The sequence below is a fragment of the Suricata suricatta genome, chromosome 14 (assembly GCF_006229205.1).
Source record: "Suricata suricatta isolate VVHF042 chromosome 14, meerkat_22Aug2017_6uvM2_HiC, whole genome shotgun sequence".
In the NCBI taxonomy this organism is placed as follows: Eukaryota; Metazoa; Chordata; class Mammalia; order Carnivora; family Herpestidae; genus Suricata; species Suricata suricatta.
Window position 1 is genome coordinate 83,931,703 of NC_043713.1, and position 16,926 is coordinate 83,948,628.

The 16,926-nt window shown below is 50.8% G+C and overlaps 1 protein-coding gene across 1 annotated transcript in view; it reads left to right on the top strand.

Moving 5' to 3' along the window:
- ATP6V0A2 (ATPase H+ transporting V0 subunit a2) overlaps positions 1-16,926 on the top strand; it is a 66,651-nt gene that overhangs the window by 28,846 nt on the left and 20,879 nt on the right. Inside the window, exons 20-26 of the mRNA XM_029921628.1 lie at positions 5,026-5,104; positions 8,090-8,187; positions 9,646-9,783; positions 10,457-10,545; positions 11,279-11,405; positions 12,794-12,834; positions 15,295-15,390. Of these exons, the coding sequence (XP_029777488.1) occupies positions 5,026-5,104; positions 8,090-8,187; positions 9,646-9,783; positions 10,457-10,545; positions 11,279-11,405; positions 12,794-12,834; positions 15,295-15,390 (668 nt within the window). The remainder of the gene's footprint in view (positions 1-5,025; positions 5,105-8,089; positions 8,188-9,645; positions 9,784-10,456; positions 10,546-11,278; positions 11,406-12,793; positions 12,835-15,294; positions 15,391-16,926) is intronic.

Here is a 16,926-nt window from a genome sequence, read left to right on the forward strand (position 1 = left end):
GGATGGTCAAGGAAGGCCTCTTTGAGGAGGTGATGTTTGAGCCAGGATGAGGCCTGAATGGAAAAGAACTGGACCTGGAAGATTTGGGGGGAACAGGGTCCCAGACGGAGGGAACAGAAGGAGCCCAGAACCTGGGCTGGGAATGAGCGGGGTGTGAGCGACAGGCAGGGAAGGGGATTCTGTCGGTTGGGTCCCTGACGTGTCCTGTGCATACCACTGCCTGATAAGCCGTGATAGACACTTATTTGTGTATGTGTTTACTTGTTATTTGTTTACACCATGGATTGTGAAGCCCAGGGCTAGGGGCCTCTTGTGGCTCATTCACTCCCGATTCCCCAAGACCTAGCACAGCCCCCTGCCGTTTGTGGGCATTAGTAGACGTTTGTCGGATGAAGGAACAAGCCTTCGTTGAGCCTTGCCCTGCTCCAGATCGTGCTGGCGACTCGGCGGGAAGCAAGGTGGACAAGGCCCTTGTGTTCTTGTTGCGTGTGGCCTGGGAGGGGACAGATAAACACTCTCTGCGGACAGGGGTTGTGGGAAGAACTAGGCGTGGAAGGGGGAGGATTGAGCCGGATCTGATACTTAGTGATCGAACTGGAAGTCCTTTCACGGGACATTTTATTTCCTGGACCACAGCTTTCGTCTCCTGGCTGTTTCCCTTCACCTTTCGAGGGATCCTTCATTTCAAAAGGGAACACCCCTGCCCGAGATCTGGTATCAGTGTCCCTTGGGTTGACTCCAGAGGAATTGCAAGGTCAGGGAGAAGGTGTTGAATGGCAGCCGAGGCTGCAGGGAAGGCCCAGACCTCCTTCTGTTTCCTGGAGCCACTTGGGCTTCAGTTCTCGGGCCCTGCTTACCTGGCAGGGGCCGCGATCCGCTGTGAGTGGCACCGGAAGGATCCGGGAAACAGGAGAGAAACAGCCTCCCTTCTTTCTAACTGGTAGCTCTGTTCCATCCTGTCAGTACTCGAGCCAAGGGACTGACACCATCAAGCTTAAATCTTAGAGGTTTGAACAAAGTCCCTAATTACAAAGATTCGACTTTCACTGGGCACCATTACATTCGATGTGGGGGATGTAGGGATCCTTATCTGAAAATCAGAGAAAAAGAAAGTGCAGATGAAGAGCTCAGCTGTGCGCATGTGTGTTGACTGTCAAACAGCATGGGTGCCTAGTGCGAAAGGTCCGTAACGTCGGACACATTTCCTGCTCTTTTCTGGAATTCCTCGCTGGCTTTTCGTTCCCTGGCTGGGATTCCTAGTCTTTCTGGATTGCACAGGCTCCATGTTTTCCCCGTTCAGTGCTCCTTCTGAGGGCAGGGAGGCGGGTGCAGGGTTTCCGTTGAGACAGCGATGAGAAGACTTGGAAAAGGTTATCCCCCTAACCCGGGGTCTCAGTGAAGGGCAAGTTCATCTCCCTCTCCTTACAGTCTGCAGTCTAAGGACAGTCTTCCCCAGGAGCCCTCGAGCTGCTGACTAGGAAGATGACTTCGCAGGCCTTTCGGTGAGACCCGCACTGGGCAGGCTCTGCTGGTTTTCCTGGGTTGAACGTTGTTAGTCTTGAGGCGCCCGGGGTGGGGGGGTCAGTCGGTTGAGTGGTCCGACTTTGGCTCAGGTCATGGCCTCATGGTTCATGAGGTCGAGCCCCACATTGTGCTGTCAGCACAGCGCCCACTTCAGATTTGCTGTCCCCTCTCCCTACCCCCTCTCCTGCTTGCTCTCTCTCAGAAGTAAACATTTAAAGTAAATAAGTAAATAATAAAAATTAAAAAAAATTACAGGTTGAAGCTTATTCTTAAGATGAGTCTACGTTAAAATACACTGTAGTCCCCCCTCCCCCGCCGTGATCTGCGGGGATGTGTTCCAAGACCTCCAGTAGATGGGCTGGTATCGGAAACCACGGGTCGTACTGAACACCGTTCATGTTCTGTTGCTTCCTGTGCGCACGTGCCGTGGTCCCCGTGACTTAGAGCTCGGGCGTGATTAGCAGCAGACCGGTTGTAACTACGTGGTGTAATGACATGCTTGAATGTGCGGGTGCGGATGTGCGTGTTTCATCTGTCAGTTTCTCTCATGGTCACGTACTCACATGTCCTCTTTCGATGATGTGAGATGATAAGACGTCCACGTGAGCGACGAAGCGCAGTGAGTGGCATCGGCGCTGTGCTGCTGTTGACCCGGTGGAGTGCACCTGGGGGACTGTCTGCTTCGCCACCGGGTTGCCTGTGGGTGAGGGGCACTGCTGTGCCTCCTGTCATTAGCCCAGACGTAGGGTGACATTGCCTCCCTAAAAAGAAAACAGAAACGAGACTCTGTAGAGGAATCCACGCAGCAGGAAAAGCCAGGTGACACCTGTGAGATGGTGACGGTGGTGTGTGTCCCGCCCAGATGTGTTTGTATCGTGGCCGCAGAAACGGGCCTCCTCATAAGGATTCTGTCTGTGGAACCATCATGTCCACGTAGGGGTCGCCAGTGTTTGATGGTGAAGAAAAACGGCCCCGAACGGGGCAGTGCCGGCGTTGGGAGCCCACTTGCGTGCATCACTTCCTTTTCCTGCGGGGCTTGTGCCTGAGTCACGGCGATCCTGAAAGTGGCTACTTGAGATCAGTTTGGTCCCAGAAATGAATGTGAATGTGACAAACAGAAGTGAAATGAGAATTTTTATCTTATTTCTGGTTAGTCCAGAAACGTTACAAAAACTGAACAAGAAGTGAGCCTTTGCAGGTTGAGCAGTTTCGTGCCAAGCTCTGGTCTAACTGTGGTTTGGGAGAGCGCCCCGCACAAGGGACGGGGCGCAGGAAACATGAAGTCCCCGCCTTCACCGCCTTCCAACGCGGGCAGTTACTGTAACCTTTGTTACTATAAAATAATAAACGTCCATTGTGCGACATTTAGAAAATCTAAGAATAAGAAACTAACCTCTGTCATCCCATTATCTACAAATAAACACTTCAGTTTTTTGGTTAATATTGATTTAACATTATTTTTCTAATAATGTTTTAAATGTGTGTATATATGTATTTTCATATAATTGGAACCACCCTGAACATATCTTTAATTTTTTCCAGACACAAATCAGAAGTGGTTTCCTAATTTTATCAAATTTCCTTTCACAATATATTTATATATATATATATTTTTTTATTGTTTTAAGCTTTTTATTAGAAGTTTTTATTAGAAGGAAGTGTGGGAATGGTGAACTCCCGTGTACATAACATAAATCCTGGCCCCTCATTCCAGCCTTCCTCCTCCAGACAAAATCTGCCTCTCCCCTCTCAGACGTCATTCGGAAGCAAATCCCGGATGTATAACTTCTTTCATAAATGTATCAGTGATTATCTCTGAAAGGTAAGGACACTTATCATAACCACAGGGGATGCCTGGGTGGCTCAGTTGGTGAAGACTCCGACTTCAGCTCAGGTCATGACCTCACGGATTGTGAGTTTGAGCCCCCCATCGGTGTGTGTGCCGACAGCTCGGAGCCTGGAGCCTGCCCCCGATTCTGCGTCTCCCTCTCTCTCTGCCCCTCCCCCGTTCATGCTCGTGTGCACTCGCTCGCTCTCTCTTTCAAAAAAAAATGTTAAAAAAAATCATACCACAATATCATGATCATACTTAAAATTTTTAGTAATAATTTCTATATTTTAAAATGTTTGTTTTTGAGAGAAAGAGTGTGAGCCCTGGAGGAGTAGGGAAACAGGGAAACACAGAATCTGAGGCAGGTTCCAGGGTCTGAGTTGTCAGCACAGAACCTGACATGGGGCTCCAGCTTGGGACGAGAGAGGTTATGACCTAGACCGAAGTTGGATACCCAACTGCCTGAGCCACCCAGGTGCCTGTATAATTTCTGTTTTCTAAAGTTTTATTTATGTAATTGCTATACCCAACATGGGGCTCGAACGCACGATCCCCAGGTCAAGAGTCATATGCTCTTCCGACGGAGCCAGCCAGGTGCCCCAGTAACACTTCCTTAATAGAATCCAATACTTAAGTCATTTAAAACATAACTTTTAATAAAAACTAGTAATAATATAACATAGTAAGTATTCAGGTATACGGACCATTTTTATACAACTTTATTGAGCTGTATTATAAAATTCACCATCTCAAGTGTACATTTCTTTTTTTTTTTTTTTTTAGAACATTGACTGAGTTATGTGTCCATCACCACAGTCCAGCATTAGTAGAACATTAGTGATCGCTTGTGCTTACTCACAGTTAATCCCCAGACCTGCCTCCAGCCCCAGGGAGTCACTAGTCTACTCTCTGCCTCTAGATTTGCCTTTTTGGGACATTTCATGGGAAGGGAATCCCGCCATATGTGGCCTTTTGTGTCTTCTTTTTTATTTATTTTTTATTTTTTATTAATTTTTTTATTTTTGAGAGGGAGAGAGCGTGAGCAGGGGAGGGTCAGAGAGAGAGGGAGACACAGAATCCAAGGCTCCAGGCTCTGAGTTAGCTGTCAGCACAGAGCCCGACGCGGGGCTCGAACCCACGAACTGCAAGATCATGACCTGAGCCAGAAGCCAGACGCTTAACCGACTGAGCCACCAGGCGCCCCTGTGTGTCTTCTTGAAAGACACACTCGCATTGTGTTTCCGAAAGTCGTCTGTGGTGGTGCGTGTGTCAGTGACGCGCTCCTCCTCGTTGCCGAGCCGTGCGCCGTGCTGTGCGTGTAGACCATAAGCTCTTTAACCAGTTTTGTATTGTTAATAATTTTCTTCCTCTGTCCCTGAAGTTGATGTTCTTCCCGGTTCTTCCCGGTAAGTTTTTGTTGATGTGCATAGGTTTTCCCTTAGGCTAATTTTCTTCATGGGATATTTCTGGGCCAGAGGGTATTTGTCAGGCTTTTTTGGTAACAGCTGCCCAGCCGCTTCCCAGCAAAGCTGTGTTGGTTTTTACTCCCATCCAGTTAACCTGTGAGGATGTACTTTTCCCTAAAGCCTGCCAGTCATATTTTATTTTTAGAATCACATTTACTTGTATATTTTAGAAATTTCAGAGCAAATTTTTCATCCTTTTCTCAGCTCAACCAGAATGTAAGTTCCTTCCAAAGAAAATTCGTCGGTGAGGTGAAGAGGTGTGAAGAGCTAGAACGAATATTAGGTAAGTTTTGTTTTATTTTATTTTGTTATTTTGGGGGAGGGATAAGTTTATTTTAGCAACTTAATTATTTGTATATAAGCAAGGCTTGTTCACTTTAGAAAAATTAGGAAGTATAGACCAGGAGAGAGGAAAACCGAACTCACCCTCCCGTGTTCTCACTCTTCACCTGTGGAAGTGAGGATTCCCGTGCGTTAGCTCTCAGGCTCCTTTGTTGTCGGCTCTGTTTGTCACTCGTGTCGACAGACAGGTGCACCCCCGTCATTTCTTTTCAGTCTGTTTTGAGAGAGAGACAGACACGGGAGCGGCAGAGAGGGAGAGAGAGTCCTAGGCAGGCTCTGCGTCGTCAGCAGAGAGGGGCCATGACCTGAGCGGACACTTACCTGCCAGAGCCACCCGGGCGCTCTGGACCAGCATCCTTTTTAATGGCTGCCTAGTATTTCATGAGGTTAACGTGTTATAATTTATTTAGCCAATCCTTTGTAGTTTATCATAATTTAAGACATTGTATGCATGTTCCTTAAAATACCAGAGAGCCAGGGAGTTGTGGAGTGGCAGGTAGATTGGCTTCGTTTGCAAAGGTGTTAGGTCCGTGTTGTCCTGATGGTGAGCCGGCGCGTCTCGGTAGCTCAGGCCACTTGCTTATCTGTAAAATCTTTGCCATCTTAGCCTAAGCGAGTCCTCACCGCCAATTCCAGCGTGAAGTTCTGACGGAAAGGAGGGACGCAGGGAGAGGGTGATCTCAGACCACGTAGTGAAGTAAGAAACTTTTTTTAGAAGGATGAACAGCGAGTCGCCTGGGCCGAGTCAGTGGAGTGTCTGACTTCAGGTCCCGATCTCACAGTTCATGAGCTGGAGTCCTGCTGTGCGGGAGCCCGGAGCCTGCTCCAGATTCTGCCCCCTCCCCCACTCACATGCTGTCTCCGTCTCTGTCTGTCTCTCTCAAAAACAAAGAAGCGTTAAGGGGCACCTGGGTGGCTCAGTCTGTTGGGCCTCTGACTTCGGCTCAGGTCAGATCTCATGTTCGTGGGTTCGAGCCCCGCATCAGGCTCTGTGCTGACAGCTAGCTCAGAGCCTGGAGCCTGCTTCTGGTTCTGTGTCTCCTTCTCTCTCTCTGCCCCACCTCCTCTAGTGATCTGTCTCTCTCTGTATTAAGAATAAATAAAACATTAAAAAATTATTAAAAAACAAACAAACAAACAAAAAACAAGCGTTAAAAAAAATTAAAAAAAAAAGGATGAAGAGGAAAACATGGGGATGAATGAGCCAAGGAGGGGTAGGATATGACTTTTGGAATGACTTTTTAAAAATTTTAACTTTATTAAGTTTCTTTCTTTATTTTGTGAGAGAGAGAAAGAGAGGGAGAGAGCATCTTAAGCAGGGTCCTTGTTGTCAGCACAGAGTTGGACTCTGGGCTCGATCTCACAAACTGAGATCATGACTTGAGCTGAAGCCAGACGCTTAACCAACTGAGCCACCCAGGTGCCCTTTGAACAATTCCTAATAGCTAATATTTATTGTGGACTTTACCTTTTTAAAATTTATCTTATTATTGAGAGAGAGGGAAGGGGAAGGGAAGAGAGAGAGAGAGAGATTGAGAGAGAGAGTATATGAGATTCCCAAGGAGGCTCCATGCTCTGTGCAGAGCTAATGCGGGACTGAATCCCACAACCCTGAGTTCATGACCTGAGCTGAAATTGGGAGTCAGATGCTCAACCAAGTCATGCAGGCACCCCAGATTTTATGTTTTAATTAGAGATTAAAAAAAATTTTTTTAATGTTTTATTTATTTTTGATACAGAGAGAGACAGGGCATGAGAGGGGGAGGGTCAGAGAGAGAGGGAGACAGAATCTGAAGCAGGCTCCAGGCTCTGAGCTGTCAGCACAGAGCCTGACACGGGGCTCAAAGCCACGACCGTGAGGTCTGACCTGAGCCGAAGTCGGAGGCTTAACCAACTGAGCCACCCAGGTGCCCCTGGAGATTTTTAAGACGAAAAAAACCACTTTTAATAATCTGAAATCTGTTCCTTGTATATTGTTAGAAGTCCTAATTCCTCGTGTGGATCGTGTACAATAGAGTGACGTCATACTCCTTTCCCTGCAACCTCGTGAGTCCTGGGACAGGTTGTGGGTTAGTCAGTGACAGCACATTAGGCAGGGATAGGACTTCCTGTAGCTTAAGCTATTTCAAAAAAGCATATAGACTTTAAAAAAGAAAACAGATCTCCCAAGAAGATTGGGTTTAATTGCTGAAACGATTCGTATCCCATTTCCGGAAACCTCAGCCCCGTGCTTCCTTTGCTGCTATCAGTGAGACATCCTCACCGTTCTTTTTCTCTCTCCTAATTAAATAGTCACACTTCTCCAAAATACTACGTCTGGCTGTGACTTTGCCAGGCGTTGTGGCTTGCATCCTAAGGACACGGGTGCTTCATGGCATTGAAAATAATAAACCAAAGAGATTAAGTTACTTTTGCCTGGCTCGCTGCGAGTTTTGTGAATCTGGCTGTAGACGCAGCGCAGGGAGCCGTCCGTGAGGACAGCCCGGCCCCTGCCCTTCCTGAGGGTCGCTTCCTTCCGGCGGGCGTGTGCAGGGAAGCGTGCCGCTGTCTCCGGTGGGTCCCCCCGGGCCTGTCCCCGGGCTTGTCCTACCCTCGCGCTTCATCTGCAGGCGCAGAAACAGCTGTGACTCCAAAGTTCTTCTGCATTTCCCACATAAAGGAGACTTGGGGGACTTCAGGAAATGTTTGTCAGCTTGTTGTCAATTCAGTCACGGGGCTCAGCTCTGTAGGCACTATTATTTTGCAGATCTTTGGAAACGAGGTTTTAAAAGGCTGTTTATACGTCAGTTGGAATAAGCAAGACTCGTGTGCATTCAGGCATTCATTTTGAGGCGGCCCAGGAGTGGTTGGGATGGAAAATGTGTTCTGCCTGAAATGTCTTGCAGTGAGTTTCCGAGTCTAATTTGTTTACCTTTTATTCCCGCAGCATATTTGGTGCAGGAGATTAACAGAGCGGATATCCCGCTTCCTGAGGGAGAGACCAGTCCTCCTGCGCCCCCTCTGAAGCAAGTCCTAGAAATGCAGGTAACGTGTCTCTGAAGAAGCTGTTTTAGGGCAGTGATCTCAGACACCGCTCGTCGGCTGAGTTTATATCGCGCGGGGCTCGTCAGGTTTTCTTCTCAAAACCGTGGAATGAAAACTGAAGAACAATGCTGTGGTTAGCCCTCCAGGTTTTGTTTTGTTTTCTTGAGTCTGCCGCCCGTGCCCTCGCCTTCTCCCAGACCCACCAGCCTCCCCCCTGATCCTCAGAAGCGAGCCTGAGGGTCATAGGTTGCTCTAGGCCGGCAGCAGACAGAAATCCTTGTCCCTGAGTTGAGTGTCTCGGGTGTTGGGGACACAGCGTTCCCTCCGAGCACGCTGGCTTAGTCATGTTCATCTGTGCCCACTGAGATGTGTGTCTGGTCACCTGGTGGCTCACCGCACTGGGAGACAGACTAGAGCCCCCGAGAGCCCTTCCGTGTAGCCAGGACCGAGCCACGGCCCTCTGTTTATCCGGCGGGGAGTCATCTAGCGTTTGTCACAGGAGTGGACGTGAGAGACAGCGGTGCAGTCCGATGAGTCCAAAGCAGGCGTCTGGTTTGGCCTGTTTGCCGGGTTGTTGTGACGAAATGACAACTGCAGCGATCCCTGAGTGTTCCCAGGTTTCGTGAGGCAGGGTGCCAGGAACGGAGGCAGGGTGGCGAGGGTTTGTTTGCATACAGGTTCTCAGCGAGTCAGTGATCGGTCTGTGTGAACACGTGAGCATTGTTAAGGACGCTTGCTGTGTGACTGGTGATTAGAGTTGTCCTCAGGCATTCTCCAGCCCAATTAATTGTGTAAGTGCAACTTACACGTGTAGACTTTCTTAAATTAAAAAGTTTTTAAAATGTTTGTTTATTTTTGAGAGAAAGAGAGAAGGAGAGTGTGAGCAGGGGAGGGGCAGAGAGAGGGGGAGACACAGAATCCGAAGCAGCTCCAGGCTCTGAGCTGTCCGCACAGAGCCCGACGCGGGGCTCGAACCCACGGACGGTGAGATCACGACCTGAGCCCCAGGCAGATGCTTAGCCAACTCAGCTGCCCAGACATCCGTATACATGGAGGTTGTCAAGCTGGAGGCTAGGAATATGTGTGCTCAGAAAAGGTGACCTCGGTTTTTTCTGTGCTGCAAATCAAAGGAAACGTAGACGTGAAAGAAGAAGACTGTTTGATGAGGGCCAGCGGAGAAGCCGGTGAGGGACCACCCAGACCAGTGGTGGGAGCTGCGCTCGGCCAGGGCGGCCTGGGGCACCCCGAGGCCTCACCTGCGACGCCCCGTCGTGCGGTCTGAGCTTCCTCGGGGTCCTGACTCAATACGAGACAGTACATGACGGGCCTTTGACGTCTCCGCGGGCGCCCGTGTCCCTGTCCGGCCGTCCGACTCTGGCTTTAGTGTGCGGTGAGCAAGTGGCGAGCGCGGTGCTCGGAGCGGACCCGTCCTCTTACGTGGCTGCCCTGCTGTTTCAGGAGCAGCTGCAGAAGCTCGAGGTGGAGCTGCGGGAAGTCACCAGGAACAAGGAGAAACTGAGGAAGAACCTGCTTGAGCTGACCGAGTACACGCACATGCTCAGGGTGACGAAGACCTTCGTGCGGCGGAGCGTGGAGGTAGTGCCCGCGCCCGCCAGGGAGCGCGTCTCTTCGCGTGAGGTTTCTGCTCTGGCCGGCCGTCACCAAAGCGGTGCATTTTGGCCTCAGCTTTATTTTTCACTCGGATTATATGACTTTAAAAAACAGTGTTAAGCTTTTCCCAGTGTTGGTTGGTTTTAGCAGTAACGATACTTCTATTTGTAACATCTTTAGTTTGCAGTTGAAAACAATTGTTGTATGTTCATGAGGGGAAAAATGGGAAAGCAGAGCCTGAACTCTAAAGTTCAGGGTTTCTTTTCTTTTTCTTCGCCAAATTGCTGAGAGTAAAGGAATTAACAAAAACAGTTTTATAAGAGTAGAAAGGGCCTACGTGATAGTCCTGTCCTCAGCTGAGTAGGGCGGGAATCTGTCCCTTGGGGGCTGTCCCATTTGGCGCGGTGACCTCTGACTGAGCGCGCTGTGGCCAGGCGAGGCGGTGACATGAATTGTAACTGTGCCTCTAGTGAACGACCGCAGGTGGCTTATATATAAAAAAAAAAGGGGGCGGGGAAATGATCGCTTTCAGTGACCAGCCCCGTGTGCCACATCCGCGTTGTCTCGGGCTGTCGGCGCCGCGATCGGTGCCCAGCGAAGCCGCCCCGTAACAGCGTCACTTCTAACGAGGCACGCTTGGTTTCGTGTTACTTTGTAGTTTGAACCCACTTACGAAGAATTCCCTCCCTTGGAGAATGATTCCTTGTTGGACTACAGCTGTATGCAGAGGCTGGGAGCGAAACTGGGGTAGGTGACAACCACGGGGGGCCAAGCGTCACTGTCCTTGTCGTCCGTGAAGGGCTGAAAGCACCATTGGAGGGCCTGTGATGGAGTGAAGACAGTGCATGTCTGTGTGAGGAAAACTGCTGCCCGCACTGGCCGAGCTGGGTCACTCAGCTGCATTGACTTTTTCTCTCAGTGCCACGGGGGTTTCTTCTCTGGGTCTGATGAGCTGGGAGAAGGAACACTTAGGGCGCTCAGTGCCCCTCCCGTCCGCCGACAATAGGCGGGCAGTGAGGCGCCAAGTCCTGTTTTGTTTGGTGGAAACATAGGGGCTAAATTGAGTCAGTTAATTATTTTTTTTAATTTTGTAAAATGTTTATTTATTTTTGAGAGAGAGAGACAGAGTGTGAGTGGGGCGGGGGGAGAGGGAGACCCAGAATCTGAAGCAGGCTACAGGCTCTCTGCACAGAGCCCGATGCAGGGCTCGAACTCAAGAACTGTGAGATCGTGACCTGAGCCAAAATCAAGACTTGGACACTTAGCCCACTGAGCCGCTCAGGCGTCTCCGCTATACATTTGAAAGGATGTTTCAATAAATTTTTACCCAGCATTTTAGATATTTTGCATTTGGAGAGCTTTCCAGATATCTTTTCTCCCTTTTTTTCTTCAAGAAAAGAAGTCTTCATTTCTCCTCTTAATGCAGTTTGAGGATTCATTGCTTTTCAGTTGACTACAGCCGGCTTTTATCGTCTCCTAGGTTTGTATCTGGCCTCATTAACCAAGGGAAGGTTGAAGCATTTGAGAAAATGCTCTGGCGGGTCTGCAAAGGGTACACCATCGTGACCTACGCGGAACTGGGTGAGCCCCTCGAGGACCCTGAAACCGTGAGTCAATGTCCCGATCACCATTTACCTGTGCCCGCTGGCAGCAGAGTTGGGGGCGCGGTGCCCTGGGAGCCGCCTGCGAGCAGGGTGTTCCCCTGGGGCCCCATCATCCTCGAGAACCCCGGGGGTGGCTCTGAGTCCAGGCCCCTCTCCTGGATGGCAGCCAGGACATGACTGGAGACCCGTTGCCACAGACCCCACCGAGGTTTCCCCGTCGTGCCCCGGTGCCTTTTATAGCCGACGGGCTAGTTTAGAATCACAGTTTGGATCTGATTGTCACGTCTCTTTGGTCTCCTTCATTTTGGGACAATTTGTCAGTCTTTTCTTGACTTTCATGAACCTTGACATTTGAAAGTTATTACAGGTGAGTTGTTGTGGTTGTTTTGTGGAGTGTCCCTGTGCGTGGCCTGATACTCCCGGGAACGCACTCAGGTCCTGCGTCTTCTGCAGAAGTGAGGCTGTGTTTTCCTCCCTGTGTCCTAGCGGACGCGTGATCTAGTTTGTCCTGTTGCTTTGTCCCAAAGTAACCTTCGAGTCGATCACTTGGCCGAGAGGCGACTCCTAGGCTTCACTGTGACGTCACTGCTTCGCCTTTATACTTAAGAAGCGTTTTTGGGGAAGCGCTTTGCAACTCTGCGCCATCCCGTTCCTCACCACGGTTCCGGTTCGTTACTTCCATTCGATTCAATGAGTTCTACTCTGCTACTGGAATTATTTATTTTGGTATCCAAATTCTCTAGATTTGGCCACTTGGGGCCCAGTCAGACTGGCTTTTATGTCCTTTTTCCGTGCTGCCATCATTTTTTGAGCACTTCCTTGTGCTTTTGGGCACAACGAGCTGTCCAGACTCCTGTTGCAACACCCCCCCCCCCCCCCCCCCCCCCCCCCCCCCCGCCCCGCCCCGCCCCGCCGGCCGTTTCTCTATGAGACTGGTTCTCTTTAGTGGAGGCTGGTGTTAAGAATCCAGCATGTGGCCTCTGGATGTGCTTGCTGTTAACTGAGGTGTCACTGTTCCCCAGTCTGTCACCGGACAGCTCTAGGACAGACAGACACCCCCCCCCACAACTTTGTTTCTGTACCTGTGCGTATATATTGAAAACTGGGAGTTCACAGCCAAGTCCAATCCAACACCACCGAATTCAGCCTCAGTCCCGCCATTTCTGTTTTTGTAACTTTTTCCTTTGATGGTGAGAAACTTGGCTCCTGTTGTCAGTGTTTTTACTTATTTTTAATCCTCTTGCACGTCACCAGCCTCCCCATCAGTCTCTCCTCTCTGCTGCCCCTTCTTCTCCCTGTGCAGAGCCCTGCGTTCCCATCCCGGGGGCGGCGGGGGGGGGGGGGGCTGGCGCGGGTGCCCTCCTCACCCCGCCCGTGCTGCTCCCTTGCAGACGGGCTCAGCTTGCTCCAGCTCTGACTTTGCCCAGGCCTTGTAGGCCCTCCCCTCCTTCGGGGTCCGTCCCTGCACATGCGCTCAGGGCTTTCGGACCGAGTTCTTTAGGAAGGGAAATAGAGGGGCAGGAGAGAGAGAGGGCCATAGTCACCTTTTAAAGTCTCTGTGATGTTTTGTTTTTAGATTTAACAGTAAAAGTAACTATATTGCTCTAAATGAGGGTGAACTGATCTATTAAAGGTAGTAAAGGAACTTCGGCTTCTTAATTTTGAGGAAAGCGTTTTTTTTGTTTGTTTGTTTTTTTGTTTTCATAAATTTGCCTCAGGAATTTTGACTGCAAGATTACTATATGTCCCATAGTAATTTTGACACAAAAAGAGGAATTTGGCTGTGATATGGATTTTCCTAAGGTTTAGCCTTAAAAAAACCCATAACATTTAATCTAATGTGTGAAAGTCTAATCAGTCAGGTTGTTCATTAACCGCACACCTGTGATGTTTTCTACTCTCTTGGGGCTCCTGTCACTGCCAGGAGCAATCCGTTCATTGTCCTTTACCTGGGACCTTTGTGACCTCTGTATGTGAAGCCGAAGATAGAAACCATTCTGTGGTAGCATTACCTATTCCTTTGAGCTCTTTCTTTTCCTTTATTTTATTTTATTTTTTTTAAAGAGCGAGAGAGAGGGAGAGAGAGGGAGAGAGGGGGAGAGAGGGAGAGACAGAGGCGGAGGGGGAGAGAGGGAGAGAGAGGGGGAGAGAGGGAGAGAGAATGCAGATGAATCTTAAGCAGGCTCCATGCTCAGCTCAGCTCGGAGCCTGACGACGGACTTGATCCCACAACCATGAGATCATGACCTGAGCCAAAATCAAGAGTCGGCTGCTCAACTGACTGAGCCACCCAGGCGCCCCTTGAGCTTTTTCTTTATTACGAGAACCTATCAGTCATGCTGATGCAGAACTGTTACTCAAATCAAAATTTTTTTCTATAAATTTCTAAGTCTTTTATGGCAGGCTTTTACCAACTGTGCGAAAGGGCATTGAGTGTCTGTGAAGAAACACAGAGAAGTGGGTGGAGAGATGTGTATCTTGAGAACACAGCAGCTTCCCCACAATCACAGAGGAAGTGCACGCTGGTTGTAGAAAATGGGGAACAATATTGAAAACCTGAAGAGAAAGTCCGTCCCCTGTGGTCCTGTTCAGAAAGAGCCACCACTGACATTTCGGTGGGCTCCTCTTCCAGCGCGAGTTCTGGAGAAGGTAGCACGTCTGCTGTGGCAGCTTCTCCTCAGGTTCTGGGATTTGTGGGTGGCGTCAGGCTGAGTGGCTTCGGGTTGGACATCTGACCCCTTCGTGCCGTACGGACCCCACAGCTCATTTCTGGCACTTTCCCCTTGTCGGCCGGGTTTCTGGATGTTGGAGCCAGACTCCGGCGATCGCACTGGGTTTTATGGTTTGTATTTCACGCTGTGAGCTGTCCCTTTGCTTTCTTACGTGCGGGGTGGATGACCCAGTGCTGCTGATAAAATTGTTGAGGAATCTTCGAGGTCAGGTTTACTATAAATGCCTTTTCTCCCCCCCACCCCCCAGTTTAGTTTTCTCCGTTACGTATTATGACATAATTTCAGTTTACAGAAAAGTCACCAGAAGAGAACAGCTCTGTCATATTCTTCACCCACATTTCCCTGATGGCAGCAGGTTCCCACGGTTGCTGTGTCACCTGTGTGTTCTTTCTGCGAATCTCTCACTGCTGTCACTAGGCTCTTTGCACACTATGCAAGGAAGCCATAGACGTGGCCCTGTCACCCCTGAGTCACTCCAGTGTGGGTCCCCCCGAGCAGGGACACTCCAGAAGAGGGAGAGAGCATGGGTGCAGCTCTTTGGAACAATCCAAACCTGCCATCCCGTCTCCCAGCAGTTTGCCTTTCTTCCTTCCTGACCCAGCGCCCGCCCTGGGCCTGTAGTCATGTCTGGACCAGGCTGACCCCGTCCCTCTGGGCCATTTGATGTTTTGTCACTGCCAGACTCGGGCCATACGTTCTTGGCCAGGGACACCGTGGAAGGGACACCTCGGGAGGAAGGCTCTGGCCGTCTCAGCACCTCCTGCCGGGTTCTCCACCCCCACGTCACCGGGTTGCCCTTTGTGACTGATGAGTAACTTGGGAGGAGGCGTTCCAGGTGGGGCCGGTGTCCCGCTCACCACTGGCGACTCCTCAATCTGCCACCTGCGTTGTGGTGGCCGCGTGGGGATCCTGTGTGTCCGTCCATCCTTCTGTCCTTACTGGCGATTCCTCAGAAGGCAGCGCTGCCCCCTCGTGCATCCTTGGGCTCACGGATTCCTGTTGTACTTAAAGATTTGTAACCTGTTGTGCTCAGTGTTTGTTTGGAGGCCCAAATTGTCCCTGATTTGGCTCCTGAAGGTCGCTTCACGCATGCTCCTGGGTTGTTCGGCCGGTCGGTAGCGTTCCCTGAGCATTTGTCCCCTTGCCTTCTGGCCTCACAGGTGTCCCAGCTACTTCGTGGGCTTCCTGTGGTTCAGCCTGGAACCCGCCATCTCTCCAACCACCTTGGTTCCTTTTCGTGGACGGTGTTCGCAGAGGTCTGGGTGCCCAAGTGCTCACCGCGTCCTGGAGGGTCATTGCTCCTGGGCCCTTCCAGCGGGAGCATGTGTGTGCACACGTGACCCACGCACACGCATGCACACTCACGCATGCACGTGCACGCATGCACAGCTGTCACCACCTCTGTGGTGCTTACAGATTATAAAACCACGTGCTCCAACTATAACTTAACATTCTGATCAGTTCTTTCTAGACTTAGCCTTTTTCCATTCTCTTTTCTTTATAAATGTTTTTTTTTTTTTTTCAGTTTATTTTTGAGAGACAGAGAGCGTGAACAGGGGAGGGGCAAAGAAAGAGGGAGATACAGAATGGAAAGCAGGCTCCAGGCTCTGAGCCGTCAGCATAGAGCCCGACGCGGGGCTCGAACCCACGAACCGTGAGACCATGACCTGAGCCGAAGTCGGAGGCTCAACCGACTGAGCCCCCCAGGCGCCCGTTCGTCCTCTTTTCTGACAGGGAGAAATCTGGCTCCCTCCGGGTCACCGCTCAGTTTGCTCACTTACTCTGCGTAACCTATCTCCTAGCCACGTCAGCCATCTCCTGCGCCCCCTGGCTGCCCTTTGTCGTCACCTTGGGGCCCACGTGCCTGTGCTTCTCTGAGGCTCCCCAGCCTGTCCCCCTGCCTCCTGTGGCCCAGGGCTCTGGTCTCGGACTGCTTCTCTCCTCTCTCTGCCCCTCGGGATCCTATATAATTTCATAGCTTTAAACACTGCCTCCCAAATGTGTGTCTAGAACTTGGACCTCTCCCTCAAGAATAGACTTTTCTGTGTAACTGGCTACTCTGTGTCTCTTTTAAAAACCTGGAAGACATTCCCACCTGCTGCCGAAAACCGGATCTCCCGGTCTTTCCTCTCAGATCCGCCCTGCCAGGCTTGCCCACCTCAGTAAGCGGCTGCTCCATACTTCCGACTGCGCAGGCCCAGAGCGCTGGGGGTCATCCTGACTCTCCCTCACACCTCTTGTTTAATCCTGTAGTGGGGTGATTGGCTATGTCTTTTAAAAAGAAAGACACACTGGCCTTTCTCATCACCTTCACTGCCCTGCCCCCGAGGTACGTCCGTTCTGCAGGGGCCTCTGTCCTGAGCTCCTGCCGCAGCCACTGCCCCTCTGAGCTCTCTCCTCCCAGTGTCCAGAACGATCCCGGTAAGATCCCGCCACTCCTCTACTTAAAACCTTCCAGTGGCCTCCGGTCTCACTTGGCAAAATGCTCCGAGCTTTGCAGTGTCACCTCTTGTGGCCTCATCACACATCGGACCTGTCCTCGCCCCTTCCGGGCACGGCCTTCTTGCCTTCCCTGCGCCTGCTGCTCTGCAGGCCCTTCTTCCCCCGCCTGCTGCTCTGGGGGCCCTTCTTCCCCCACCCGCTGCTCTGCGGGCCCTTCTTCCCCGCACCCGCCGCTCTGCAGGGCCTTCTTCCCCACGCCTGCTGCTCTGCGGGCCCTTCTTCCCCCGCCTGCTGCACTGGGAGCCCTTCCCCATGCCTGCTGCTCTGCGGGCCCTTCTTCCCCACGCCTG